General features: G+C 43.7%; 1 protein-coding gene across 1 annotated transcript in view; it reads left to right on the plus strand.

Moving 5' to 3' along the window:
• FUT10 (fucosyltransferase 10 (alpha (1,3) fucosyltransferase)) overlaps positions 1 to 6,097 on the plus strand; it is a 28,532-nt gene extending 22,435 nt beyond the window's left edge. The window contains 2 exon segments of the mRNA XM_011976366.1: positions 5,372 to 5,689; positions 5,691 to 6,097. Coding sequence (XP_011831756.1) covers positions 5,372 to 5,689; positions 5,691 to 5,723 — 351 coding nt within the window. The 3' untranslated portion in view covers positions 5,724 to 6,097.
• Positions 6,098 to 16,647: the final 10,550 nt, after the last annotated feature.

Below are 16,647 nucleotides of genomic sequence, written 5' to 3' on the forward strand. Positions count from 1 at the left end.
TAGCCAGGATGGTCTCGATCTCCTGACCTCGTGATCCGCCCGTCTCGGCCTCCCAAAGTGCTGGGATTACAGGCTTGAGCCACTGTGCCCGGCCAATTTTTATTTTTTTAAATAAATTTATTTTTTTGAGATGGAGTCTCACTCTGTCGCCCAGGCTGGAGTGCAGTGGCGCGATCTTGGCTAACTACTACCTCTGCTTCCCAGGTCAAGCAATTTCCTGCCTCAGCCTCCCAAGTAGCTGGGATTACAGGCTCCCGCCACTTAGCTAATTTTGCATTTTTAGTAGAAATGAGGTTTCACCATGTTGGTCAGGTTGGTCTTGAACTCCTGACCTCATGTGATCCGCCTGTCCTGGCCTCCCAAAGTGCTGGGATTATAGGTGTGAGCCACCACACCCGGCCTAATTTTGGTATTTTTTTGTAGAGACGGGGTTTCACCACATTGACCAGGCTGGTCTTGAACTCCTGGGCTCAAGCAATTTGCACACCTTGGCCTCACAAAATACTGGGATTACAGGTGTGAGCCACCGTTCCCAGCCCCTTCACTGATTTCAAATTGAAATAAAAATTGGGCAGTGACAGTAAAAGTATAGATATTAGCTCAGATAGATTTTGCACCCATTCAGGTGCCAGCTGTCCATTTCAGAATCCACAGAACTTTTTTTTCTTTTGAGACAGGGTTTCACTCTGTCACCCAGGCCGGAGTGCAGTGGTACGATCTCAGCTCACTGCAACTTCCACCTCCCAGGCTCAAGCAATCCTCCCAACGCAGCCTCCTGAGTAGCTGAGACTATAGGTGTGTACTACTACTCATGGCTAAGTTTTCTATTTTTTTGTAGAGATGGGGTTTCACCATGTTGCTCAGGCTAGTCTTGAACTCCTGAGCTCAAGCGATCCACCTAGTTGGCTTCTCAAAGCACTGAGATTGCAAGTGTGAGCCACTGTGCCTGGCTTCCACAGGACTTTTTTTTTGAGATAGAGTTTTGCTTTTGTTGCCCATGCTGGAGTGCAATGGCATTATCTCGGCTCACTGCAACCTCCACCTCCCAGGTTCAAGCAATTCTGCCTCAGCCTCCTGAATAGCTGGGATTACAGGTGCCTGCCACCATGTCTGGCTAATTTTTGTATTTTTAGTAGAGACGGGGTTTTGCCATGTTGGCCAGGCTGGTCTCGGACTCCTGACCTCTGGTGATCCACCTGCGTTGTCCTCCCAAAGTGCTGGGTTTACTGGCATGAGTCACCACGCCCGGTTCTCCACACAACCTTTAAAGGTTATTTGTGGATGTGAATAGTTACGGTTGTGGGACTGGTACTGCCGCCTTCTGCCAGACTGGGATTCTCGTGAGAGGCAACATGTGCCTCCTGCCTTGTTTGTGCTGTGGGTATCTAGGACCCGCTACACAGAAGGCCTGGCGTTTTCAGTTTTCTGCTGCTTTCTGTGGGAAGGTTTTTTTTTTTTTTTTTTTGAGACGGTGTCTTGCTCTGTTGCCCAGGCTGGAGTACAGTGGCACGTTCTTGGCTCACTGCAACCTCCACCTCCTAGGTTCAAATGATCCTCCTGCCTCATCCTCCCAAGTAGCTGAAATTACAGGTGTGTACCACCACGCCCAGCTCATTTTTGTATTTTTTAGAAGAGATGAGGTTTCACTATATTGGCCAGGCTGGTCTCGAACTCCTGACCTCAGGTGATCCATCCACCCGGGCCTCCCAAAATGCTGAGAGTACAGGTGTGAGCCACCACACTGGCCCGAGTTGGTCTGAATTTGGAATAAACAAACCTATACATTGCATTTGGTTGGTGAGTCTCAAGTTTTATATTTTTGTTTTTTTACTATTAAAAGGTTTGGCCAGTCATGGTGGCTCACACCTGTAATCTCAGCACTTTGGGAGGCCGAGGTGGGTGGATCATGAGGTCAAGAGATCGAGACCATCCTGGCCAACATGGTAAAACCCCGTCTCTACTACAGGCATACACCACCACGCCCAGCTACAAAAAAATTAGCTGGGTGTGGTGGTGCATGCCTGTAGTCCCAGCTACTCGGGAGGCTGAGGCAGGAGAATCGCTTGAACCTGGGAGGTGGAGGTTGCAGTGAGCCGAGATCATGCCACAGCACTCCAGCCTGGTGACAGAGCAAGACTCTGTCTCAAAAAAAAAAAAAAAAAAAAAAGCCTTTTCTGCCCCACCTTTTATTCCATTTCATAGACTTGTTAAAACTGGGTCATTTGTCCTTTTGACTTTTCTGGAGTGTGGGATTGGCTGATTATGGTTTTATTTAATGCATTCCTTTATTCTGCCGTATTTCCTACAATCAGGTAGTGATATCCAAAGGTAATGTCTTTTAAAAAGCTGTTGGGGCCAACATGATGAAACCCTGTCTCCACTAAAAATACAAAAAAGTTAACAGGGCGTGGTGGCTTGCATTTGTAATCCCAGCTACTCGGGAGGCTGAGGCAGGAGAATCACTTGAACCCAGGAAGAGGAGGCTGCAGTAGGCTGAGATCGCGCCATTGTACTCTAGCCTGGGCGACAGAGAGAGAGGGACTGTGTCTCAAACCAAAAAAAAAAAAAAAAGTTGTTTGGCAGAAGAAGAATCTTTCCTTAAAAGCATCTCTATTATTTGGAAATGAACTTGTAACTCACATAGTAGATATTGATTTGAAATGTGGAATGAATTTTACCTTTAGAAAGCCTATGGCTTTCTAAAAGCCTTTCTTTTAAGTGACTGGTTGTACATTTTCAGGGGAAGAAGGTCAGATGAAAAGATAGTTTGTGGCTACAAGTCATCTCCCGTGGATCAAACTACTGGGGAGAGCCATATTGTTCCATCATAAAAATGCTGAGAGAGCTATTGGCAACAGGCAGACTTTAGTTTTCAGTGATGGCTCTGCTGTTCTAGTGTTGACTTTGGCATCTCAGGTGATCCATGACTTTTTAAAGCCAATATAATTTCTTACTCCTTCTGGAGTGCTACTTGGCTTTCACTCAGTGGTTTTTTTTTTTTTTTTTTTTTGGCCTTGGATACCTTTGAGAATCTAATGAAAGTCACGGGCCCTCCCCAGGGAGTTTCAGACTCCATGCAATGCATTGATGATCTGTGGCCTTTATCTAACACCAGGAGCAGTGAGCACATAAAAGAGGTACCACTCTTGGCTGCTAAAAGCAGGACCCGAGGGCTGCACAGGGAGTGGCCTCCGTGGCCGACTGGTGGAGCAGTTAACACACAGAAATGTAAATGTGCCTTACTTTAACTGCTTTAACTGCTATATTTGTTTCATGGTCTGACTGCTAAACTTTCAGTTACATATGGAGCAGATCAACCCTTTCTCCAGTATATTTCTATAATTAGTGCCATATCAATTATCATATTAATAGCAAATCTTGTTTTTTTTCCGGGATGGAGCCTCCCTTTGTTGCTCAGGCTGCAGTACAGTGGTGCAATCATACCGCACTGCAGCCTTGAACTCCTGGACTCAAGCGATCCTCTGGTCTCAGCCTCCTGAGTAACTGGGGCTATAGGTGCAAGCCACTGTGCTCAGCACAATACCAAATCTTAAAATCTGATGAAAAGGCAGCACTTCTGGAGTTTCTGCGACACTCACCCTGCCCTCCAGATGACTGTTACTGATGTCCAAGCTGTCCAGTGACCCTGACTTAGACTATACTGGAATAAATTTTAAAATGTGGTTGTAGGTGGGAGTGAGTGGAATAGACTCTAGGGAATTTTGACATTAGGTATTATTTCACCATCTCAATGCTCTAGTGAGTATTACTGGAAACATAAAACCCATGTTATGACTACTTTAATTGTAATAAAAAAGAAACCGGTTGGTAATTTATAACTCATTTTCCCTAGAGTACATTCTTTAGTAGTAGTCAGGTAATTATCCTGTCATAGGTTTCATTAAGAGGCAAAACTGGCCGGGCGTGGTGGCTCAAGCCTGTAATTCTAGCACTTTGGGAGGCTGAGGCAGGCAGATCACGAGATCAGGAGGTTGAGGCCAGCCTGGCCAACATAGTGAAAACCCGTCTCTACTAAAAATACAAAAAGTTACCCGGGTGTGATGGCTGGCACCTGTAATCCCAGCTACTTGGGAGGCTGAGGCAGGAGAATCGCTTGAACCTGGGAGGCAGAGGTTGCAATGAACTGAGATCGTGCAGCTGCACTCCAGCCCAGGTGTCAGTGCGAGATTCCGTCTCAAAAAAAAAAAAAAAAAAAAAGGCAAAACTATTTCTGGATATTCTATAGACTTTTGAAATGGAGGGGAAATGTGTTTGTTGTAAGTGTTTAGTAGAATCATTGGCCATTCTTGTTGGTTGATATTTGGAGGCTGTGTCCATTCCCTGATCCCTGAAACCTGTGAATATGTTACTTTAAGTGGCAAAAGGGACTTTGCAGATGGGATCAATGTGACCCACTTTGAGGTGGGGGCATTATTCCAAATTATTCATGTGGGCCCCATGTAATCACATGAGTTCTTAAAGATGGAGAGCCTTTCCTGACATGGTCAGAGAGAAGAGGTGACATTAGAAGAGTCAGAGAGATGCAGTGTTGCTGGCTTTGAAGAGGAGGAAGGAGGCTATGAGTCAAGAATGGTGCTGGCTCTAAAAGAAAAGCAAGAAAGAGACTTCTGTCCTAGAGTCTTCAGGGAGGAATGCAGCCCTGCTGACCCCTGGGTCTCAGCCCAGTGAGACCCATTGCAGACTTCTGACTTCAGAACTGTGCAGTAACAAATTTGTGATTGATTGATTGATTGGTTTTTGAGACAAGGTCTTGCTCTGTTGCCCAGGCTGGAGTGCAATGGTGCAATCATAGTTCACTACAACCTCTAACTTCTGGGCTCAAGCAATCCTCCTGCCTCAGCCTCCTGAGTATCTGGGACTACATGCATCACCATGCCCGGCCGATTTTTTTTTTTTCTTTTTTTTGACATGGAGCTTTGCTCTGTTGCCGAGGCTTGAGTGCAGTGGCGTGATTTTGGCTCACTGCAACCTCTGCCTCCCAAGTTCAAGTGATTCGGCATGCCTCAGCCTCCCAAGTAGCTGGGACTACAGGCACCCCCCTACCTCGCCCGGCTAGTTTTTTTTTTTTTGTAGTTTTTAGTAGAGTCGGAGTTTCACCATGTTGGCCAGGCTGGTCTCAATCTCCTGGCCTCAAGTGATCCTCCCACCTTGCCCCGCTCCGATGTGCTGAGATTACAAGTGTAAGCCAGAGCACCTAGCTTTAATTTGTGTTGTTTTAAATTACTGTTTGTGGTAATTTGTTACAGCAGCAATTGAAAACGAGTCAGGGGCTAAATCATCAAGATAAATGAGAGATGTGCAAAAGAGAACCAAACAGTTTGACTCTGGTAATAATTGTCTTCTCTTTTAGGTCATGGTTGAGCTGGGGAAGTTTGAAAGGAAGGAGTTTAAAAGTTCTAGTTTGCAAGATGGACATACAAAAATGGAGGAAGCACCTACACACCTTAATTCATTTCTTAAGAAAGAAGAATTAACTTTCCACAGGAAAAGAAAATGGGAATTGGACAGCTACCCCATTATGCTCTGGTGGTCCCCGCTGACAGGGGAAACTGGGAGGTTAGGCCAATGTGGAGCAGATGCTTGTTTCTTCACCATCAACCGGACCTACCTGCGTCATCACATGACCAAAGCATTCCTCTTCTATGGTAAGCAGGGCTTTCGCCTTTCTCCCTTTGTTTGCTGTGGTCTTACTCCAAAGCTGAGTTACAGCTTACCACTGAAAAGTGATGGTGGAGCTCCCCTTGAAAACACTTTAACACCCCTGATTTCCTTTGCATTTGCTCTGTGGAAGGCCGGAGCATTTAGCAGATACAAAAAAGAAACAAGCCTGGCTGGGCGTGGTGGCTTCTGAATTCTCTAACACGTTTATCTCTGAAGGGTTGGATAAGGGATTATGATCTTCTAGTTGTGCATTAAGATGAAGCAAAGTTAAATGTTGAGTTTAATTTCCCAAATTTTAACAGAAGCTTCTAGAAAGATTTCCATTGCATACACACAAAAAAATAGATAATATAATGAGCATTTATGTACCTATCACATAGCTTAAGGCATAAAATATTACATGTATAATTGAAAATCAATATGACCCCTCCCTGACCAATCCCATTTCCCTCCCTGATACTTCAGAGGGAATCATGATATATATGTGTATGTGTTTGTGTAACAATATATGTTATTTAGACATGTAGGAATTATATATACATGTTTAAAACTGTTAAAAAAGGTTTTTAAATGTTTAAAACTTTTAAAAAAGGTTTTTAAATGTTGAAGTGTTTTAAATGTTGACTGTTGTACAACCACTTTAGATACTGGTTTGGCAATGTCTAGTAAATGTGAATTCATACTTAATAATTCCACTACTAAATTTATAACCATGTGAAATCTCACATATATACATGGATTGTTCATTATAGCATTGTTCATCATAAGTAAAGCTTTTAAAGTAATTGAAATGTCCAATAACAGAAAAATGATTACATGAAGTATATAAATTCAGTGCAATACTATGCAATGATGAAAATGAACTAGAGCTGTGAGCATGAAAATTTGATAAACCTCAAAACTAAGTTACAGATAGGAAGTTACATATAACACTACTCTGCATTGTTTATGTTATTGTTAGAAATCTGTAGTATAATTTTTTTTTTTTTTTGAGGTGGAGTCTCACTCTGTCGCCCAGGCTGGAGTGCAGTGGCGCGGTCTTGACTCACTGCAACCTCCACCTCCCGGGTTTAAGCGATTCTCCTGCCTCAGCCTCCTAAGTAGCTGGGACTACAGGTGCCCACCACCACACCTGGCTAATTTCTATGTTTTTAGTAGAGACAGAGTTTCACCATATTGGCTAGGCTGGTCTCAAACTCCTGACCTTGTGATCCACTTGCCTCTGCCTCCCAAAGTGCTGGGATTATAGGCGTGAGCCACTGCACCCGGCTGTCTGTAGTAGAAATTCATTTAAGAATATGTGATGCTGCTCCAGGGAAAACAACAAGTTGTACACACATACACATACATAAACACATGCATACACATATACATATATATACATACACACACATATATACACACACATATACATATATACATGCATATATACGCACATATATGCTGATATGGTTTGGCTGTGTCCCTACCGAAAATCTCATCTTGAATTGTAATCCCCATAATCCCCATGTGTCAAGGGCGGGGCCAGGTGGGGGTAACTGGATCATGGGGCAGTTCCACCATGCTGTTTTCATGACAGTGAGTGAGTCTATGAGATCTGATGGTTTTATAAGCATCTGGCATTTCCCCTGCTGGCATGCACTCCATCCTGCCACCCTGTGAAGAAAGTACCTGTTTCTCCTTTGCCTTCTGCCATGATTGTAAATTTCCTGAGGTCTCCCAAGCAATGCAGAACTGTGAGTAAATTAAACCTTTTTCCTTTATAAATTATCCAGTCTCGGATATTTCTTTATAGCAGTATGAGAATGGACTAATACAGTATACATACATATATGTTCATACACACATATATACACATATACAGACATATATACACATATACTTATACATATGTGCACAAGCATACACATGTACACACATACATATATACACACATACACATTTATGCATACATACACGTGGGCATATACATATGTACACACATATACATCTACATAATGCATATATGCATATATACACATATACACATGCACATATATACATATATACACACACGTATACATGTATATAAATACATACACTTAGATACATACACACACTGTAATTTATGTATATATATATACAGATTGAGCATCCTAAATCTGAAAAATTTGAAATCCGAAATGCCCCCAAATCCAAAACTTTTTGAGCACCAACATGATGTTCAAAGAAAGTGCTTATTGGAATATTTTGGATTTCAGAATTTCATATTTGGGATTCTCAATGGTATAATTCAGGTGTTCGAAATTTTAAAAAATCCAAAATCTGAAAAACTCCTGGTCCCAAGCATTTCTGTTAAGGGATACTCAATCTGTATGTATGTACATATATGTGTATACACACACACTTTTTGTGTATAATGTACTTCTTTGCTTCTCTCTCCCTTTTCTGGAAGCATATAGAATCTTCTCTGTTTCACCAGTTTGGAAATTTAGTAATAACTGCTTTGGTGTGAGTCTGTATCCTTTTACTGAAGTGGGAACATAAATACCTGGTTGCCAGGAAGCCTGCAAAATAGTATTTAACTTGGTGACTTTTCCGGGACTCACAGATCTACAGAGTCATGCACTTAATTTTGTCAGCACACTTAAGAGTTGGTTTTTCTGTCTAGGATGGACTTACCTCCAACCAAGTTCCTAGGAGACTTCTGGTTTGACCTTCCATACCTCAGATCCTGTGTTACTCTCCAGTGCCTAAAACTATCAGTGACTCTCATGGAGAACCGAATCTATGCTGTTTATTACCTTGGCACTCAAGGCTCTGTGTAATCTGACTCCAACCTGCCTTCCAAGCTTAATCCCTCTGATTCTACCAGCTAAACCTTATGTTCAAAAGTCAAACTGGAATATTCCCCATTTTAGGCATAAGCCACAAATATTCCTAACTTTGCACGATCGTTCATTAAGTTCTGTGTCCTAGGTTGTATTTGTATTTGTCCTGTCAGAATAATCTACTGAATACCTTCCATTTCTTTGGCAATATAGATGAATAATATAGTTTCTGATGTCAAAGATTTTTATCTTGAGGAAAAGATATGACCCAACTGTAATGCAGGGACAAATGGTATGAGTACCATGAGAGAAAAGCCAACAAGTCTTTGTGGGGTTTCAAAGACAGGAGAGAGCACCTACTATTGGAGGGATCAAGAAAGGCTTCATAGGCCGGGCATTGTGGCTCACGCCTGTAATCCCAGCACTTTGGGAGGCCGAGGCAGGTGGATCACCTGAAGTCAGGAGTTTAAGACCAGCCTCTCCAACATGGTGAAACCCCGTCTCTACTAAAAATACAAAAATTAGCTGGGCATGGTGGTGCGTGCCTGTAATCCCAGCTACTAGGGAGGCTGAGGTAGGAGAATCACTTGGACCTGGGAGGCAGAGGTTGCAGTGAGCCAAGATTGTGCCACTGCACTCCAGCCTGTGTGGCAGAGTGAGACCTTGTCTCAAAAAGAAAAAAAAAAAAAAGGCTTCATAAGCCTTTGTTTATAGAGTAAGAAATTTGAAGCAGGCCTTGAAGGATATTGGGATTGGATAACGTTGAGATTGGAGGATATTTCAATATGAAGAACAGCATGAATGGAGGCATGGAGGAAAACAATTGTGAATAATATCTGAGGTACAGCAAGCAGAGTGGTTGGCTATAGCTTAGTTCTGGGTGAGGGAACGATAAAGATTGAAGGACATATTGGGACCAGAAGTTGGAGAACCTTCAAGGTTGGCTTAAGATTTTTCCATCACATCATAGGTTGGTGTTGAGGAGTCAGTCACTGGAGTTAAAACCACCTTTTAAAAGTCAACTCAGGCCATTTGCAGTGGCTCACGCCTGTAATCCCAGCACTTTGGGAGGCTGGGGCGGGTGGATCACCTGAGGTCAGGAGTTCGAGACCAGCCTGGTTAACATGGTGAAACCCCACTTCTACTAAAAATACAAAAATTAGCCAGATGTGGTGGTGCGTGCCTGTAATCCCAGCTACTCGGTAGACTGAGGCACAGGAATCGCTTAAATCTGGGAGGAGAAAGTTTCAGTGAGCCGAGATCGCGTCACTGCACTCCAGCCTGGGTGTCAACTCGGATATAACACCTACAAACCATTCCTGATTCCTCTCCATCAGATGAATCCTTTCTTCTCTCAATGCCCACAGAGCATTTTATATCTACTTTATGTCATTTAATTGAGTATCTACTATGTATCAGGCACAGTGCCAATCATGAGGAATACAGAAGATAAGTAAGGTAGCTATGGTGTTTGGTCTTGTACTATATGACTGTATCTTCCCTAGTGCAGTGTAGAGTTCACAATAGAGCAACATCAATTCATCTTTGTTCCTCCTCCCACCCACTGTATACAGCGTACTGCTTCGTACACGGTAGGTACTCAGAAAATATTCTTAGAGACTTAAGAGTATTTTTTTTTAAGATGGAGTCTCACTCTGTCACCCAGGCTGGAGTACAGTGGCATGATCTCAGCTCACTGAAACCTCCGCCTCCCAGATTCAGGCGATTCTCCTGCCTAAGCCTTCTGAGTAGCTGGGATTATAGGAGTGTGACACCATGCCTGGCTAATTTTTGTGTTTTTAGAAGAGACAGGGTTTCACCATGTTGGCCAGGCTGGTCGTGAACGCCTGACCTCAAGTGATCCACCTGCCTCAGCCTCCCAAAGTGCTGGGATTACATGTGTGAGCCACCATGCCCTGCCAAGAGTTAGAGTCTTTATGAATAGAGAGATCCATTCTAAACCCAAGAGTCTACCTTCTTTTTTGTAAAGGTGAGAGAGTGAGGCTCAGGAGTGTTAGGGATGTGCCAAGATTGCAGTGGTTAGTACCATTGCAGTACCCCAGTGGAGAACCAGGGCGTACTGACTCCTGACTGAGTGCTCCTTCACCTAGACCATATTTGTTTTTTGTTTGTTTTGGAGACAGGATCTCACTCTGTTGCCCAGGCTGGAGTGCAGTGGCATGATCATAGCTCACTCCATCCTCCAACTCCTGGGCTCAAATGTTGGCTTAAGACTTTCCATTACATCATGGTGTTGAGGATGGTGTTGAGGAGTCACTGGAGTTAGAATAACCTTTTGAAGGACAAAAGGCTATTCCCTTTTGTCCTGCCTCAGCTTCCCAAGTAGCTGGGACTACAGATGCTTGCTGTCATACCTGGCTAATTTTAAATTTTCTTTTTTTTTTTTTTTTTGCTGAGATGGGGGTCTTATAATGTTGTCCAGGCTGGTCTTGACCTCCTGGGCTCAAGCAGTCTGTCTGCCTCGCCCTCCCAAAGTATTGGGATTACAAGCGTGAGCCACTATGCCTGGCCTAGACCATATTTGAATGGACACTCATGACCATAATTAAACCTGAATATTTGGGTCTTGGAATTGCCTAAGGTGCCTGGTTTTTAACAAACAGAATTAGAAATTCAATTTATTTATAAGGTCTATTGAGCACAACAGAATGAAGACAACACACTCTTCTGTCTGAGTGTTCCAAATCCTAATTAAGTAGGTCAATTAAAACTGCGAATGGGATTCTGGGGCAGCAGGATTGAAAAAGAAAATGCTGAAAAAATGGTGGAAGTATCAAAAGCTGACCTAATTAAGGGTAAAGGAAACTCACAGGATTATGTGACCTGGAAGCTTTTGCAAACATTTTACATTTTAAATTTTGTTTGTTACCTTTGTAACCTCCTTGTTTTTCCTTCTTCCTAGAGATGAATCATTTTTCTGAATATAAACATGTTTCTGGAGGTATTAGTTAAAGACTTTAAGCAGTGAAATATGTGAATACTGTTGTCTGGTTTGAGTCTTTGAGAAATGCAAGGATTTAGCTACATTAACAAATCTCTAGCCACCAGTGAAGGAGTTATTTTTTAGACTAATTTATTGAAGTGAGGAGGAAAAGAATAAAAAGCTTTTTTTTTTTTTCCCTTTGAGATAGAGTCTCGCTCTGTCACCCAGGCTGGAGTGCAGTGGCATGATCTGGGCTCACTGCAACCTCTGCCTCTCAGGTTCAAGTGATTCTCCTGCCTCAGCCTCCCAAGTAGCTGGGATTACTGGTGCCCGCTACCACACCCAACTAATTATTTTGTATTTTTAGTAGAGATGGGGCTTCTCCATGTTGGCCAGGCTGGTCTTGAACTCCTGACCTCAGGTGATCTACCCACCTTGATCCCTGCCTCCCGGATTCAAGTGATTCTCCTGCCTCAGCCTCCCAAGTAGCTGGGATTACTGGTGCCCGCTACCACACCCAACTAATTATTTTGTATTTTTAGTAGAGATGGGGCTTCTCCATGTTGGCCAGGCTGGTCTTGAACTCCTGACCTCAGGTGATCTACCCACCTTGGCCTCCCAAAATGCTGGGATTACAGGCATGAGCCACTGTGCCTGGCTGAGGAAAGTTTTTAGAAAGACGTTGTGGATACAAGAGGAAAAGTATGGAGAGGCTCTGTCACAGGCTGTCATGGGCTTTGGAGCTGGAATCACTATTGTAGTCCCCTGTGACTCGATGTGGTAGAGAGTGGGTGTTCTGGTTGAAAAGGTCTCCCGAGTGGTGAAGTATCTCTACATACACCATCTATGGATGATGAATTCCCAGAGACTTGTAATGAAATACATTTAGAACAAGTGAGAGCAGACCTAGTCCATGCTTCCTTTGTTTCAGAGCATGCTTGGGGATTTCTCAGTGCCTTCATGTGATTACATATAATTAAAAAGAGAGGCATGCCCGGGAGGGAGCCTGACTGTTCAGACAGAGCCTCTCGAGAGTCAGACCTCTGCTGCAGTCCTCATTCTTCAATGTCTAGTCAGTTTTTTCAGTTCACCAAGAATCAGTAAAAGTTTAATGAACTGAATGGCATTGACCTACATAGGAGATTCATGCTTATAACAAAAAACCAATTTGTTGGTGTCTTTTCGTGGGAAAAGGAGTACTGATGTTTATTGTTCAGGGTACCTAGTCCTGATGATCGGGTTAGACAGAGAATGGCATTAGAATCATGAGGTTGCTTACTGAGCTTAGAATTACAGTAAACACTTGAGCAATGGACCATCCAAGAAATGAGAAAGCCTCATTAGCTTCCTTTGTCCCTTACAAAGGAGCAGTAATAATGATCACTGTCATTAATTGGTACCTACTCCGTGCCAGGCACCAAAGGGACACTCTCCAAGTATTCTTTTTTCTTTTTTTTTGAGATAGGATCTTGCCTTGTCACCCAGGCTGGAGTGCAGAGGCGTGATACTGGCTCATTGCAACTGCTGCCTCCTGTGTTTGAGCGATTCTCGTGCCTTACTTAGCCTCCCTAGTAGCTGGGACTACAGGCGTGCACCACCACACCTGGCTAATTTTTGTATTTTTAGTAGAGACAGGTTTAACCATGCTGGCCAGGCTGGTCTCTAATTCCTGACCTCAAGCCATCCACCCACCTCGGCCTCCCAAAGTGCTGGGATTACAGGCGTGAGCTACCGCACCTGGCCACCAGTTGTATCTTTTTGCATTCCCCAGCTCAGACCCCTTCTCTGCTGGAAGGCTGCTGTGGTCTTTCTGCTCTATACCCTTTCCTGGTTCCTCTTCTCCCCCCCTCTCCAGCTGCTTTCTGGAGCCTGTCAGAGTTGCAGTGAGGACAGGGAGGAGAATGAAGGAGACAGGACATTTCTTAATTGGCTGGGTGGCTTTATGTCCTCTGAACCTAGCAGGTGGTTGGAGCTGGTGTCTTTGCGTGGGTCTGGCAGGTGATGCAAGTGAACTTTTTTTATTCTGGGGTGGTTTCCTGGCATTTGAAATTTCCTTGCTGGACTTGTTGCTTTTATAGTTTCTTTTCCTAGGAAGCTGCATCTCTGCTCTGGGTAGTCATATGGGACAGCTTCCCAGCACCTGGCATTTTGCAGACCACAGCCAGCCTCTTTCTGCAGAGCTCTCTGGTCTCTATCTCCTCATGGTTACTTTGGAATCTTGGTATCTGTCCTTTTAGTTCCATCTCAACATTCAGTTCTAGAATGTCTCTTTGGAGGGTCACCATTTGCCAGGCCCCTTCTGTATTGGAGAAGCACAAAAAAGGAACAAGTACAGTCCAACATGATTATGTCACCACTAATGGGATAGTAACCTTGATAGATTTCCTTATACCGCCACTCCTGGTCATCTTGTACTGGGTATCTCCTAAGACTTCATGAGTGACATATCTATGACCCATTCTCTGGGGTGGAGATTTCAGCTCATCTCATCCATTTCATGTTGATTCTTACTCGTTTTTTTCTCCAGAAGTTAGCTTTATTTTGGAAACTGTGCATTGAATGCAGATAGTAGGTAATTGTCATTTATAGTGTGCCAGATTTAAGACTTTTTTCGGAAGTGGCAAAGAAATGGGCTTAATTAGAGTGTTTGGCAGTAACAAAGGTGGACACACAAATGAAGATCATGGCTAGGCACAATGGCTCACACCTATAGTCCCAGCACTTTGGGAGGCCAAGGCAGGCATATTGCTTGAGCTCAGGAGTTTGAGACCAGCCTGGACAATATGGCAAAACCCAGGCTATACAGAAAAGACAAAAATTAGCCAGGCATGGTGGCACATGCCTATAGTCCCAGCTACTCTGGAGGCTGCAGTGGGAGGATTGCTTAAGCCTGGGAGGTGGAGGTTGCAGTGAGCTGAGATCCCACCACTGCACCCCAGCCTGGGCAACAGAGTGAGAAACTGTCTCAAAAAAAAAAAAAAGATGAAGGTCATAACTGAACAACAGATTTTATGTGTATCTGCTCCAATTAGATACCTTGTTTAAAATAGACATTCCATTTTTATTTAAATAAATATAATAATAATAATTTTTTGGGGGATGGAGTCTCTGTCATCTAGGCTGGAGTGCAGTGGCGCGATCTCAGCTCACTACAACCTCTGCCTCCTGGGTTCAAGCGATTCTCCTGCCTCAGTCTCCTGAGTAGCTGGGATTACAGGCACATGTCACCATGCCTGGCTAGTTTTTGTATTTTTAGTAGAGACAGGGTTTCCCCATGTTGACCAGGCTGGTCTCAAACTCCTGCTCTCAGGTGATCCACCCGCCTTGGCCTCCCAAAGTGCTGGGATTACAGGTGTGAGCCACTGTGCCCGGCCCAAATAATTATTTTTATAGTATTTGACATAAAGTAATCCAGCCCGGTAGCTCTCTCGGGCTTCTTGAGTGACCCCACCTCATTCAAGTCCCTAGTCCTTATGGTAGCCTGCAAGCCCGCCCATTCTACCCACACTTCTTCCTTACCATCCTCCTTGTTCCTCCTCCCCATGCTGCTCTGCTCACAGCCCTCAGACATGGAAGCATTTTCCAGCCCCAGAGCCTTTCACTTGCCGTTGCTCCACCTAGGATGCATTTCTGGCTTACTCCTTTACACTGGTCAGATCTGTGCCCAGATGACATTTTCTCAGGGAGGTCTCATTCCTCTCCTTCTCTCTGACATAGTGCTCCCCTCCCTAACCACTCTGAGGACATAAACCCCTGCTGTGTTTTCTTTCTTCATAACCCTTATCACTCCCTGAAGTTCTCTTACTCATTTGGTGACTGGTTTATCAGCCGTAGGAAGAACAGGGACTTTGCTTTGTTCATTGCTGTAGCCCTACTGCTTAGAACAGTGCCTGGCATATGGCAGGCCTCAGTAGACATTGTTTTTCTTTTAAAAAAAAAAAAAAAGCTTGTAAAAACGAGGTCTCACTGTGTTGCCAAGCCTGGTCTCAAACTCCTGGCCTGAAGTGATCCTCCTGCCTCAACCTCCCAAAGCGTTGGGATTACAGGCATGAGTCCCCATGCCTGGCTAGTACACATTGTTGAATAAATGATTTTGTGCATGAAACCGGCCTAATCCTAGGACTGATGTAGTGGCTTATGCCTGTAATCCCAGCATTTTGGGAGGCTGAGGTGGGTGGATCATTTGAGGTCAGGAGTTCGAGACCAGCCTGGCCAAGATGGCAAAACTCCATCTCTACTACAAATACTAAACATTTAGCCAGGCGTGGTGGCGGGCATCTGTAGTCCCAGCTGCTCAGGAAGCTGAGGCGCAAGAAGTGCTTGAACCCAGGAGACAGAGGTTGCAGTGAGCCAAGATCATGCCACTGCACTCCAGCCTGGGTGACAGAGCCAGACTCTGTCTCAAAAAAAATAAATAAAACAAAGCTGAGAATTCAAAACATAGCATATTAAGCATGTTACTTGGATATTTTTGAAGTATGAATATAGATGAAACACCTGAAAGTGTCGGAGTGGTGAGCTCTGGCATGTGAAAATCGGGAGTGGGGATGAGGCAGGACACTGCTGTCTTATGTTATAGGCCTGAAAAAATGATTTCACTTTAAAACTCTGCGCAGGTATTCATTTGATATAAGTTAGAATTTAATTAACAAATACATTTTGTCTCAGGAGATAGTTACACAGAAAGGTGGTAAAAAATTATTAATGAATTATGCAATTCCTAGGTTTCTTTGTTTCACAAGATAACTTTTGGGAAATTTTAATTATGTAAAAGACATTAATTCTTTCTTTCTTTTCTTTTTCATGGGTAGGGTCTGCTCAGTCACCTAAGCTGCAGTGCAGTGGTGCAATCTTGGCTCATTGCACCTTCTGCCTCTCAGGCTCAGCTGTTCCCCCCACCTCAGCCTCCTGTGTAGCTGGGACTACAGGCACACACCACCACACCTGGCTAATGTTTGTATTTTAGTAGAAATGGAGTCTTGCCATGTTGCTGAACATCATGGGGCTCACCAAAGCCCGTGTCCTTACACCAAACTAAATCTAGCAAAACCTTATTAACTTACATTTTTAGCTGGAAAGATTAAAAATCAAATGTTGTTGATATGTCATCTTTTCATGAAAGGAAATGAGTATTGTAGGTATAGGAAATATTAATGTCTTGCCAGGAATGGTGACTCATGCCTATAATCCCAGCACTTTAAGAGGCCAACG

This window comes from Mandrillus leucophaeus, unplaced genomic scaffold (assembly GCF_000951045.1).
Source record: "Mandrillus leucophaeus isolate KB7577 unplaced genomic scaffold, Mleu.le_1.0 Scaffold1645, whole genome shotgun sequence".
In the NCBI taxonomy this organism is placed as follows: domain Eukaryota; kingdom Metazoa; phylum Chordata; class Mammalia; order Primates; family Cercopithecidae; genus Mandrillus; species Mandrillus leucophaeus.